Source organism: Formica exsecta, unplaced genomic scaffold (genome assembly GCF_003651465.1).
Source record: "Formica exsecta isolate Colony F162 unplaced genomic scaffold, ASM365146v1 scaffold60, whole genome shotgun sequence".
NCBI classification, from domain to species: Eukaryota; Metazoa; Arthropoda; class Insecta; order Hymenoptera; family Formicidae; genus Formica; species Formica exsecta.
In genome coordinates, this window is record NW_021853281.1 from 992421 (window position 1) to 1006557 (window position 14137).

At 38.2% G+C, this 14137-nt stretch overlaps 1 protein-coding gene across 1 annotated transcript in view; it reads right to left on the minus strand.

Annotated features, from left to right (window-relative positions):
- The window catches only part of LOC115242514 (tyrosine-protein phosphatase 99A), a 279771-nt gene that overhangs the window by 167340 nt on the left and 98294 nt on the right, over positions 1-14137 (minus strand). Inside the window, exon 3 of the mRNA XM_029818882.1 lies at positions 10968-11276. Coding sequence (XP_029674742.1) covers positions 10968-11276 — 309 coding nt within the window. The remainder of the gene's footprint in view (positions 1-10967; positions 11277-14137) is intronic.

Genomic DNA, 14137 nt, shown 5'->3' on the forward strand with positions numbered 1-14137 from the left:
TAATTATATCAAAGCAGAAATGAAACACGATTCCAAGGTATGAAAAACTATAACAACTTATGCGGCATGCGCGTACATAATTAATTAACACCTCGTTTTTCTAAAAAGTAAACGTTCATTACAATCTATGTTACGCAAAGGAAAGGAAAATCAACGAATAAAGCAGATTAAATTCTGAATTAAATATGCATTTATAATACCGCGATGAGAGAAACACAAACATTATGGTTTTTATTAAAAACTAATTTGATAATGGAAGAGATAGTGTGTACTTATAACCAACGGGAAAGTTTTACCCGCGAGCGCGTCTCCGCTTTCGGCTTTCTAAGAAATTATATGCTCTTCACGAGTACTCGATGTTTCTCTCCCAGTTTCCATTTCGTCGAGAGCGCGCGCTCCTAGGTTTTCATTTCTTAAACTCACTCCCAAAGTTATCATGCTCGCAGGCAACGCCGCGGCGTTTTGCGCAGGTAGTTCCCGACTTCTCCCGGGATTAATGCGTTTCTGAAAACTATCTTGTAAATCATATTCGTCTAAAACGGCGGCGAGCACAATTTTCCCGCCTTGAATATATAGGTAGCCTTTATTTCGCATGATTTTGATTTACGCGAGTTTCATTTTGTACTAGCCAGTTTCTAATGGGCGAAACATCAATTACGAATATCCAAATAATCTGTGCTTGACGTGCGCGCGTTGCACGATCTTATGACGTAAACGAATCAGCGATCGAATATAAGATATATATATATAAACGTACGTGTATTCCGGGAATGCGTAACTTTTGTTATAGACGCGAGTTTTGCATTATTCATAGAGATATCATTGGAATTCACGCAGTTATATATCGGTAAGTAATTTTCAAAAAAGAGCCTAAACTTTTCAAATACTTGGAAGGATTCGACATGTTGGACAGTAATAAAAATTGACCATTGCACCATAAGAGTTATGACAGATGCAAGTTTAAAAGGGGACACTGTATGAATAAAACAGACACATTTTGAATTTTTATCTCATCTTTAGATCGCGTAGCAATAAGGCAATTGAAAACCGGGCGCAATAAGTGAGAATTTTTAGAATGCATTTGGCAAATGGTTTTTTCTTCTATGCTTCGAACCGAAAATTGGATGTAGCGGAGCTCGCATTTTTAATCCTTAATAAACTTATTGTCTTATAGCATTGAAATTGTAGGAAAAATCTCCGAATATCAACCGACGAAATTCAACCGCGTGACGACAATTTAAGTGCATTCCGGTTGCAATGCTCTCAGTTAATGTCATGATTTCGCGATCGATGGCCCTGCACTAATTTGCGCGGTGGACGGGAAACGGGGCGCAAAATAAAGAAACGACGAGGAAGGAGGAGGAGCCGTGGCGGTTCTCTCTCTCTCTCGCTTTTCTCGTTACAAACTCATTAACCTAAGCGCATGTGCATATACGCGCACGCTAAGAGAGAAAGGTGGTTAAATTAGCTATAAACTATAGTATACTCTGACAGCAATGGTATTATTTACAGCCGTCCTAACATGGGCAAGGCCGAGTTTCCTCTTTTGTTTTCGCGATCGTAGATTTTTGCGCATCAGACCGATACGATCTGATCAATTTTATACACGCGATCAGCCTCAAAGTGTGATTTGAATGCTCGTTGTTGAGTTTAATAACTCGTTTTAAGATTAAATATATAAATCGTTGAAAGAAATTATTAATTATATATTTAATACTGTACTCACATGAATATTATAAATAATGTCATTTAATAATAATCACACATGAATATTATAAATAATGTCATTTAATAATAATCATAAATTTTGAAATTTTTGAAATTAAATGTACTAATATAGTTGTAAATATATAAAGCACTCATAAATTTTATAATATATGTATAAAATACAATGATAGGAAGAATATATAATAAAAATATAAAAAATTTAATACAACGAATACAGAAAAAGAGAAATAAGATAGGAGCACAAATGTAGGTTTACGCCATTGAATCAAGTCGATACCGTTATACATGTACATAGTTGCAACATAAGCGAATATTCCCCGCGGTTAATGGGGCGACGGCGAATGCGACATGACGCGTTGTCACCTCGGAAGCGACGTAACCATGGCTTTCGATCCGGACAATCGCCGGCTACCGTGACACTACACGCAACGGTTCAACGCCTACCTCCTTACGCTGTATTGAACTTAAGAGCCTCTTCGTGCTTCTCAGCCTTTTTAAAGGCTAAGCTAAAGGCTTAGCCCAATAGCGTCGTATACGCGTTCTCGCATATATTGCCCAGTAAATTCTAATAACGTAGAAACTCGAACTTTTTTTCCATTCTGAAGGAAAAGAGGGAAACATTGTTATATTGTATACTTCCCGTCTTTCTAAAATGTAAACTTATCAGAATACAAAGACGGTCTATCATATGTCTTCTTATTCTCGTCTTGTAATATCGAAATATCATTCTTTGAATTCACGACACGCGACAACGCGTATTTAAATCGAATCACGATATCTCGCTGACATTTCGCAAATATATATATATATATATATATATATATATAGCCCGGCATAATGAAATGTCGATAAATACGAATGATTGTGAAGCGAGAAGATACTGGTTCGCTGATAGAACCGACCGATAGACCGAACGGACGCAGAACGTCGAAAGGGTTAGACAGATCCGGGTACGATCGCCCTCGGCAGATGAGATTTGCAACGGCGGTTTCGCCGACGCGATGCGTTGCATTATTCACTTCTATGCCGGAGTAACGGCGCAACCGCTATCGTCCGTTTCGCCTCCCTGAAGCCTGTCTGAACCCTCCATGGCTTTCGAGCTGGCTCTGATGGAGGCTTCGCCATCGATACCGCGAAGCCACCTTCGATCCATCCGGGTGTGTCCGCGTCATTTGTGTGCGTTGCAATTAATTCCTTTCGCGCGCGCGTGACAATAGCAGCCATCACCGCATCGTACATCGATGGCCATGATTTTTGGCCGCTGTCAATTTACATTAGTGACGATGATAACCGCATGATTGTTGCATTCCTAGCGTAAGAACATTTTTCTTGCAATTTTATTCTTGACAATTAAATAATGTTTGTTTCTAAAATTGTAATTCTAATCCTTGTAATATAATAGAAATAAGTATAAAAGTTAATTGCCAATAATTGGATGAGATATCCGAGTGTATAAAAAACTATGGAAAAAATGTAAGAATTAAAGAGAAAGCCTATCATTCGGAAATTCGTAGGGATTTCATTTCTACATGTTCGCGTGACAATTTAGAGCTTTCAAACGTATCGAGAGACATTACTTATTGATTCAATATTGATATGCCGTCACCAATGAAATACTCCGCCATTCGAGATATTACGAAATCCAGGTCTTTATCTCTCTTCCTCTCTCTTTATCTCTGCCTTTCACATGTATACAGTACACGAACGTATTTCAACTATGCCGGCTACAAAGTTCCTTTCGGTATCGACAACCACACGAATACTCGCGCGCTTTGACTTTCACAATGAAACGTATAAATGCAGCTGCGCATTTGACTCGGATTGAAATTTTCGCTGAATATTCTCTCTCTCTCTCTCTCTCTCTCTCTCTCGCGCGCGCGCGCGCGTTCTCTCTCTTCTGTCGTTTGGATTTCGGTCGAGATTTTCATAGTCCAATTCGCATTGTTGTTCACTCCGATGATTCGCCGCTGTGGCGAATCTTCGGTAAAAGGAAAGACAAAATGTGTGTGTGTGTGTGTGTGTACCATCTTCGCTAATTTTTTCCAAAATTATTAAATTAAACTAATTGTAAAAATTATTAAGGCTAAATTGTTATAAAAATTCACGGCATAATCTTTATTTTCTACATCTTTTCAAAATACATATAAAGGCTAATTTTTTCCTTCACTATAAATCTAACGAAATCCTTCACTCTTTTTAACGCATATCTAATTTAATTTATCTTGACAATTTTATTAAATTCTTCTTCATAAAAGTTTCAAAGAATTTATGTAGTAATTTGCTTGTGCATTTTTTCATTCCTTCGTAGTTTCGTTGACAACTTTTTCGACTATTAACGAACTTTTAAATGTTTATAGAAAAAAAAAAAAAAAAAAAAAAAAAAAAAAAAAAAAAACAGAGCGACATATTTTGCTCGAAATAGATGGCTGACTCTTTTTTAAATGTTTATAGAAAAAAAAAAAAAAAAACGAACAGACCGTGCGCCGAATATCATTTCAATAATAATGCTAAAGAAGACGGAAGAGACGCGAGTCGCGGCAGCTGCGGCTTTAGATGCGCGTTCGTTCGTAGTTGGCCATAAGTTTTCGTTGGCTGAGAACGAATGGAAATTAATTTATGGAAGAACAGTTTATTCGCGATTCTTAGCTAAGTAAGAACGCCGTCTAATGTTCGGGAGTTTACTTCAGTTATCCTCTTCGTTCGTTTTCAAGCGTAATGACAGTTGGCCGTCGCCACTTCATTAATGCTTCCACAAAAGAAAATCGCAATCTATGGCCGATGCAGTTTATTAAGTAAATGTTAATTAAAGAATTTAATTATTCTTTCATTGTGAGAAGAATTAGAAAAATGCGTCGAGATGCGAAATAATTTTAATATCTTAGAATGCGTCATTTCTTTTCAATTTTTGATAGACAAATTTTTTAAAAGTTTTTCTTTGCGTTTTGAGAAATTAATCAAATGATTGAAAATACATTATTATCATTCACGCGTGAAAGTGCTTTCCTCTCAGGCTTGCAGGATTAAGCGCTATTTAATTAAGTGTGCCGTAAAGTACATAATTCATTGCGTCGATCTTATCCCAGTACTCAAGATGTAAGTTCGTTATTTGCAGGAATGAAATTACCTAATTATATTGTATAAACATCACATATTCTGCAACGTTGTAAAGTTTACCGTATATAGCGAAAGCAAATTTTTGCGATTATCACGTATGAAAAATTCTCGTTTACAATTATAAATAGTTTACAATTACTAACGGTACTAAACATGTGTATAAATGTATTATATCAAGAAAAGATAAAAAAAAGTTAATTATTATAATATAAATTGTACATAACACAAAAGTATGTTATAACTTGTTAATTGTGAATATCAAAATAGTTTCTTATTACAAAATTATAAAATTTAATATTTTTGTTAATAATTGCTTTAATTTAAAAATTAATTTTTATTAATAATTATTTCTGTTCAAAAAATACCGTGACATAAACGAGATATCAGCATAAGCAGCACGCACTTGAATAAAAGGATAAAGAAATAAAAATCTCACGAGTCGACGACGTAACACATACCTTATTTCAAGGAGAATGCGATAAAACGTATTAAAGCTCAACGCCGGCAATTTTGCGCAAAAGATTTGTCGAAGTAAGCTGTGCGCTTTGGCTTAGAAAAGCCGGCATTTTTCAACGCACGCTTCATTATCTTCGAAACCCGAGTAGTTTCCAGTTGGTAGAGCACATTTATATCGCGGCGCTCACCGTGCTCGCGCGTTAAATCGTTGCCTTTATTCAAGGCCCGACGCGCGACTAGTCATTTATCTCGTAAAATCAACCGGTCAGCCGTAGCGCGTCATAGAACAAGCTAAATACAATCGCGTAAATCTCGTTCTATTTCCGTCGATTAAATCCGCAATAAAAGCTGATTTTACGCATTCCGCCCGTTATGTATATAACGGCTATAAAATAATTGGCTTAACGATATGTTTTTGTTCAACTAGATTTATAGCCCGCTATTGTAATTTTATTTATTATTAATTTAATCTCCTAGACTGTATTTTATCACACGTCAAACGGTTAAAAAAACAAAAGCCGTTTGTATAAAACTGTACAAACAGTTACGGAAATAACAAATAATATAATTATTAACGCCTATATACATATATATATATACGAAAAAGTAAAAATTGCTTTACAAATAGTCGATCATTCTTCTTTATCTATATGGTTATATTGAATGAAAATAATTAAACGAAGCAATTTCACTAATATGTATGTTTGGATATACTGCGATTAAATGGCGATTACCTCGGTGCGGAATCTCTATTGAGAAAAAGAAGAAAGACGCGTGCTTCGAAGCGCTCGATCACTCGTAGAATACGCAAGTAACGAATAGTATGCTAATCCGAGAACGTTACGGTGAGGCTGCTCGGCGAATCGTTTCCAACTTTTCGAATTGAACCGCGTCTTCCGCGTTACCTCATCGGTTAGTGGAAAGCGGTAGTATGTTCTTCCACTCGGAGAAGTCCGTGAGAAAAACTCACTCCATCGTAGCGGTAAGAATGTTTCGCAAAAGTTCACTCGGGCGATCGGTGTACTCGCGATGTAAAATAAATCTCAACCCGACCTCGCGCCGCAGACTTCGGAGATTCCCATCTCCAATGAAACCAAGACTAATACTCTAATTTCAAAAAGTATGATACCTTTGAAATTTTTCATTAGAGATTTATCTCGCAAGCCTTTCATCCGCGCTGTACACATTACAAATCGTATTACGGACTTCAGAGCCCGGAATATCCGCGTGTCGCAAAAAAAAAAAAAAGGAAAAAAAAAACTCTAAAACTCGGTATTTCCAGAGCCGACAACGTGCTCATCGCTCGTCGTCTTATCTGACATCGCATTATTACGCGCGTCCACCTCATCCGCTACAACTAGTTATTCCCTTCGTTAGGCTAAATGATGAATTAATTCCCGACGCCGGTAGACACGCCGGTACCTCGCTAGATGATTTAGTTTCTCTGCGGGCAAACAGCCTTACTTACAACAACGTATTTTATACAATTGAATATATTGCATTGGATTTTTTTTTTTTNNNAAAAAAAAAAAAGGAAAAAAAAACTCTAATACTCGCTATGTACATATCGCGGATTTTTGGAATACGGTAAATTCGCGAAATACGAGAGACGTGCGCGATGACATGTGGAAACAAAATCTGGGATAGAGCAAGATCGCGCAATAAAATATTTTTAAGGCGGATCGACCCAAATTTTTGACGTTACGACAGATAAACATCGGCAGCTCTTTGTATCTTGAAAAAAAAAATCTGTGAATAGGTAGTGAGTTTTCACGCAATCGTAATTTGAATCGAACTTGGTTATAGAAAATCGATCTCGATTGCAGAATGGGAAAACACATCTAATAAACGGTTGAGGACCGATCGTGCGTACATCTGCGAGATTAGTACGTTGTACGGTATCAGGAACATTCTAATGGAATCGGTTGTCTTACACATACGGAAATTGCGAAACGATCCCTTCGCTCCGACATGAAATAAAATCGAACGATGCCATTTTCCGAGTACTCGTCGTTCTCTCGCGTCGTTGTTTCTGTCTTAAATGAGATGCCCGGATGAAAAACAGCACTCGTGGCTTGGTAACCATTGAAGAAATAACTGTCGACGAGGCTTTTGTCTTTTGGGTCACGAGCAACCTCGATGATTCGCTTGTACTAAAATCAACCGGAAAGGGACGAAACGAATGTGGGCGAAGAAAGAGAGAGAAGGAGAGAAGAAGGGAGAACGTAAGCGAAGAAAAGAAAGGGATCTCCTCTTGAAAGAGCTCGCGAGCTGACGACAACACACGGCGAATGCATGCAGCACGGTAATCCCGAAGGAGAACAATTTTATTTGTTCCACCAAGAGCACATTCCCTCTCTGGCTCTATCCATTTCCAACTCAATTCTCGGATCACCTAGTCAAGCTACTGCTATCCTTCCTTTAGCTTGTCTCGTCATCTACACGTGACGCATAAGAATACGCGCGATCGTACCATTCCTCGGTATTATATACGTACATTATATTGAAACGAGAACGTCTCGTACGCATTGTATCTTAATAGCCTATATATGCACGAACTCTTTAGCTAAAACGAAAATTCTTCCGTTGTTCTTCGATTCCATTGTCGTTGGAAAAAAATTCTTTGAATAAGGCTTTTACAGATACAAAAGTAACAAACGATCAATGCTAAGGCAAACTCAGTAACGGTGAATGATGCGAAGGTTTTCGCATCTGCATCTGCTCGTTAAGCGAAGTAGAAGGAATAATCGTGACTCGTTAGCAGCTATCGAGATTCCGCGCGTAGGTTTACTCTCTCTTTCTCTTTTCATTCTCTCTCTCTCTCTCTCTCTTTCTCTGTAGGTCTCTCTCTTGTACGCGCTTCACCGTCTCGCTCTCTTTTACACCGAACCGCGTATCCTGTCATGCATATGAATGAAACTGTTTTGCCGCGAGCCGAAAAAACGTCACGCTGTTAAACGACTCGCGCTTATTCATAGCCACAGTCAACCAACATCGTCCCTGTTGCCCCTGGTGGAACTTCGAGGGACGATAATTCGAAGCTCGTTCCGGGCGTTCCCTTTGGGCCCTTTGTACGTTCGCGATATCGTTTCGAAGAGAGCGCACACGTATCCACGACTTTCACCGTTGCTCGTTCATCAAACAAATTAGCGATCCAGCCGATGATTTAACGAGAAAATAACTTGGAAACTGGGCGTGAGAAGTTTTCACCGCGAACACAGACAGTATTCATAAAATTTCATTATAATTTGTGTAATTACAAAATTGCTAATTGAATAATGTTTTCTTTAATCTTTCTCGTCTAGGAAAGCGCGTTTTATTATATGATAAAAACAAGGTTTCTGTAGAACAAATTAGATCGACGGGGCAATGAGTAATAATAAGAAATCTATCTTTATGCCATTCATTTCTTCCTCGCACGCGACTGTAATGCGCAATTTTTCAATACGCATTTTCACGAGTATCAGAAATGAGGGGAAAACATGAGAATCAATCTTGCAAGGAAAATGTATTCACGAGATACGTGTGTATACGCTCCTGCTGCAAAGATTTGAAAAATGTTCATTTTAATGGTTGACGTAACGCGAATATTGGTTACCACCGAAGTGTTACGTGCTCGGAGTTTCGAGCAGGAAGCACGTACACTGTAGAATGTATATATACATCATAATACACGTTGTAAGATACGAGATATGAATATGTCGCTTAAAATCAAGTACGCAAAAAGTGAAAAATGTAAATTCGCGAGCTTTGATCACGCGTACAGTACATTGATTCTGACGAAACCATATTGTCGCGTCGCGCAAAGTTCACCCTCATACCAAAGTTACAAAGAACACCCGCCGGTTGGCATAATTTCACATCGTTTTAGCGGCTCGAAACTTTTTAGTCAAATTGAGTAACGGATCGTGCATTGAATGCAAATGACCGCGCGACATAACGCGATAGAACTCCCCGTTCGTTCCTTGTCTTTTTTTCTTTTCATTTTTTTTTTCTGCGGTGAAGTTGGTGGCCAAACTTATGCGGCCGAAGTTATGCCGCGCGCACTTCCATGATTCCGCACCGCTCCGTCGTCTATAGGACGCTCGGAAAAGTTTGCTTTTGACGCGGCGGGTTGCACGTGACGAATTCAAATCAGGCGTAAATACTTAAAGCAAACACTCCGTGCGAGAAGAGGGGAGAGACCAACTCAGTTTTAAAATAAAGCATTAGAAGCTCGACGAGCGACGACAAGGTTGTTAAGGAGGACGGCCGCCACCTCCCGAGGCCGGTCTTCCTCTCTCAAAGTTCACGGCGAACTTTGCGTAAACTCGCCAAGTTTAGTAGTGAACTAGTTCATTGAACACAAATTGTAACCACGATGAATGAGTCGCGGATATTTCGACTGGCCTGTGCGAAAATATCAATAAAATTGGAATCGATCGCGCAATCGATTCCAACGGCCCGATCAAGATTCCACAACCGTTAAGTAGATTTCATGTGAAATACATCGAGTTATATCATTTTGATGACAAAAAATACTTCAATTAAATATATTAAATTATAAAAACCATTTAACGTGATATAAATGTCCCAAAGAGAATTAGTTACAATTTGCAAAAAAAAAAAAATTAATCTGGTTTGTACCTGAAAAGAATCCAAAACGAATTAAAATATCTATTTGGTGATCGTTACAAAAGCATAATCGTATTAAAGTAAATATTTAAGTACCAATGATTGACTTTTGTAAAATCTTCATCCACTATCAAAATTTTATACTGAAGAACATGTCCATTTTCTTTTTTCTCTCTACAGATTATATGCCAGACTGTAAGAAATTCTCGTGTATCGGAAAATTGTTCTCATATATATAGCTAACAGCTAAAAGCAATATAAGTGGGGCAAATAAGTTCTCTCTCTTTTTTAACTCGCCCAAGAACAGAAGAATCGCATTTGAACTTTTATATCTCCTTCGATCATACACAACGGTATATTATCGATAACTATACATTACTGATAAAAGTTGCGAAAAATAAGATTGGAAAGTATCATTTACAACAAACTAATAGAAAGCTAAGATTTTATTATTAAATTAATTCACATAAAATTAGAAAACTAGAACGTTTAGACGGTTTACGTCTAAATAATTGATAGAAACCACAATGATTTTACGGCGAACGCGTTAATGTGCAGTAATTAATAATATTTTCAAAGTTCTTAACTCTCTAATAAGAGTAAAATCTAGAGTTTAATAAAGATATCCATCTGAGAGAAACGAAAACTAAAAGTGCAATGTAGCCACCCGATGAAGTTTATTGGCACAACACCAAACGCCCAGTACGACACAGAATGAGTTTTTAATTCACTAGTGACGCTCATTGGGCCGGAAACCTAACAACCACGTTCAAATCTCACAGGTTGTCAGGAGTGAAACTTTAATCAATAAATCGCGCTAAAATCAATCTCGACAAAACACCGATGATTACATTCATTGTTTAATTGAAGCTTTCGTTAATATCAAAAAATTTTTTATCAATTTTTCTAGTCAATAAAATATTTAAAATAATAAAAGAACAAAAAATTGATTAAATACATGTATATATCGATTTATCCAACTATTCTTATCTCTACCCTTATTTCTACAAAAGGACGAGGAAAAAAAAGGAGATTAAGAACATTCCGCCACCTACCTCGCACGATGAGCTTGATCACAGCTTCCGGCGCATTCCGGTTGTTCACGAGACACTCGTACATACCGCTGTCGGCGGCGGTGACGGGATGCAGCTGCAACGAATAATTTTTCAACGACAGAGACATTCTGTTCTGTTCTGTTCGCCGTACGACGGTTGTACTTCTGCTCTTATACTCGAGCAACCGCATCCCGTTTGCCCGCCACTCGAGCATCAACACCAGCGAATCCTCCGTCACGCCCGGACAGCCCAGCGTGACGTTCTTCCCCGCTTCCACGACCACCTCCTCCACCAGCGAATTCATGGCATCTGCGAACATAGAGATCCGTTCGTTATGTTCATCGCGCGACGAACGTTATCGATGTAATAAAAACAAACGTGATCGCATAGAATTGCACACGGAGTCGAGAAAAGCGAACGGTCTCGCGACGTATTCGCGGGTTTATCGATCCGGAATTTACCCGCGTCAGGACAATTTCATCGTGGAGCGAATAAAATCCGAGAATAGAACTGGACGTTTGTCGACTTTACAGCGCGTTATTCTTCTTACTTTCTCGTGAGATCAAAGTGTAAAAAAATTCTAAGCTTCTGTAAGGGGCAAGCGGTATCGATCCGCATCGATTTTTTTCTTAATCCACTCAATTTTCCTTCATTCTCCTTTATTCGCATCAACTAGTTTTAATATCTTTCAATCGCAAACAGTAATCAGTGCACATCAGCGCCAGAGCTACCCCCGAGTTCGTTTGCGATGAATTATATCTCGTTTCAATACTTTAAGGGAGGAATTATAATATACGCGCGATTACAGCCAACGCCGTAGCTTTCGATCGACTTTTAAAATTTCACACGGCTGGATCGTAATTTGCAACGCAAAATATACCCGAGCGAGTATGCGCGCGTTACGTCATATTGCATCGCAGAATCCTGAATAGCCAGGCATCCAATTTTCTTTCTAACGAGTTCAATTTTTTTTCCACCTTTTCGATACACACTCGCATACCGCACACTATTATCCGCTTCGGCCATAAAAAGGACATCGTAGGCCGAAAAGTTTTATGAAAATCCATGCACGAACGGACGACAGACAGGGATTTCGCGCTTGATTTCATAAGTACTAGCTAGGCATGTACTATATTATATCGCGAAAAAAACCGTGTGTCGATCGTGTGTGATAAAAGTACGCCGGACATCACGATGCGGTAGGTCAACGCGAGGTAATTCAAGATATTCCCTCCGCAATCTCTTTGGAAAGTCCACGAAGAGCTTTCGCTGCGCGAGTTTCGCAAAACGGTATTCGAATCACGCGTGCGTATTCATACGTGCAAGTTCGAGCCTTCCAAGCATGCTCCTTTAGCGCATCCAGTCTTTTTCTCTTGCGATCGGCATAAATCGCGCTCTTCCCTCTCTTTGAGCTACGTCGTTGGATAAACATGCGCGATATATTCGTCCATCTTTGCAAATACGATGACAAATTTGTCGCAAAATGATGTTTTATAAAAATCCTTTTCTCGAACTTAAATTTTTCCTCTCGCGTGGAAAATTTTCTTTTATTCTAACAAATTACATTCTCCATTCATTCTTTTTCTTTTCTTTCCATTCTAAAATTTATGTGCAAAAAGTACACCCTATTTTTTTGGAAAGAATTCATTATCTTTCTTTATAAAACAAAAGGTTTATCTAAGCCATTATTTGTTTTATCTGTCAAAATACAAAGGAAAGCATTGAAATTACCTTGTCTGCATGAATAACACAGATTTAAAAATTATTTGATTGATTATCTGATTGATGTAGCCGTTTTAAATTAATATCAGAGACGAGAGAAAATAAGAGATATGAGAGATTTATTCTTCATGAGTATAATATATATATATATATATATATATATATATATATATATATATATATATATATATATATATATATATATATATATATATATATATATGTATATCGGTTTGGTTTTTAAAACTAAATTTCTTCAAAAGTAACATCAAAGTCGCTCACGGCGAAATGAGTCGACTGGGAAACATTTCGTGTCGGAAGATATCTCAACGGAATTTTAAAGCACAGGTTTCTTCTCAAAGCTCTCTAGATACTATCGCTAAAAACTCTGTGCACTCTTCTCTTACTTAACATCACTACATTCCCGCCAATCCGCGGAACCGTAAGCGTAAGGAATATATTCCGAACCTTATACCGATTAATACGCCACAACGCACTTCCATGAATAAAAAAATACATACAGGAAAGTTAAAGATTAATGAAAATGCGGGTCGTGATGAACGCTTCTCCGCTGTAGCACGCGAACAAGTAATAATCTGCAACGCTGTCGATCGTCTTTGATAGGCGTACAGCGACTCAACGAGCAAAAAAACTAAAAAAAAAAAAAAAAGGCGACTGAAGGAACACTACAAACGCATAGACACAACGATACGCGCTATAACGATTCTCGGTCAACGAGAATCGCCCTCGTTTGTACGCGCAACGAGACAACTCGCAGCCATAGTACGCTCGTAAAATCCATGGCAAATCTCTCAAGAAAATAAAACTGTAATCGCGCACGTTTTGGCGTACGCGATTGTTTCTTGCACGAGGCGCAGAAAAAAAGAAGAAAAAGAAAAATTCGCAAACATTCGCAGCGAGTTTTTTCTTCTCTTATTGCGAGCGCGATATCGAGGGAACAGTCTATTTCTATTCCGGCTCTTCGGTTCGCTATAATTTCGTAAGCCATTTCAGCACGAATTCAACTTATTAAACTTTCGCGACCTAAAACTAATTTCTGTCGTCGACGCGGGATACACAAAGCTGTATTTAGACGTCAATCGCAAAAGCTGCGCGCAGTAAAATTATAGCAATGGCTAAAATATCCCCGTATTAGAGCTACGCGCGTGTGCGTAATATTCCGGTCGAACTTAAAATGTAATCGATATAATTTAGCGAAAATAGAAAGAGAAGATCTCCACGCATTAGCAAATAATTACAGGTACACGTTTGTAAATTTTCTGTTCTTTTCGCATGTTGCTTATTGTTAGTTAGGAAGGGAGAGGTCCATTTCGCGCGCAAGTTGACATAATATAAAAAGTTTCCCTGCAATGGATAACGCTCGCTGCCATTCCGCATTGTGACAGAAAAATGTATATATATTTATCCTTTTTGATCGCATTCGACTT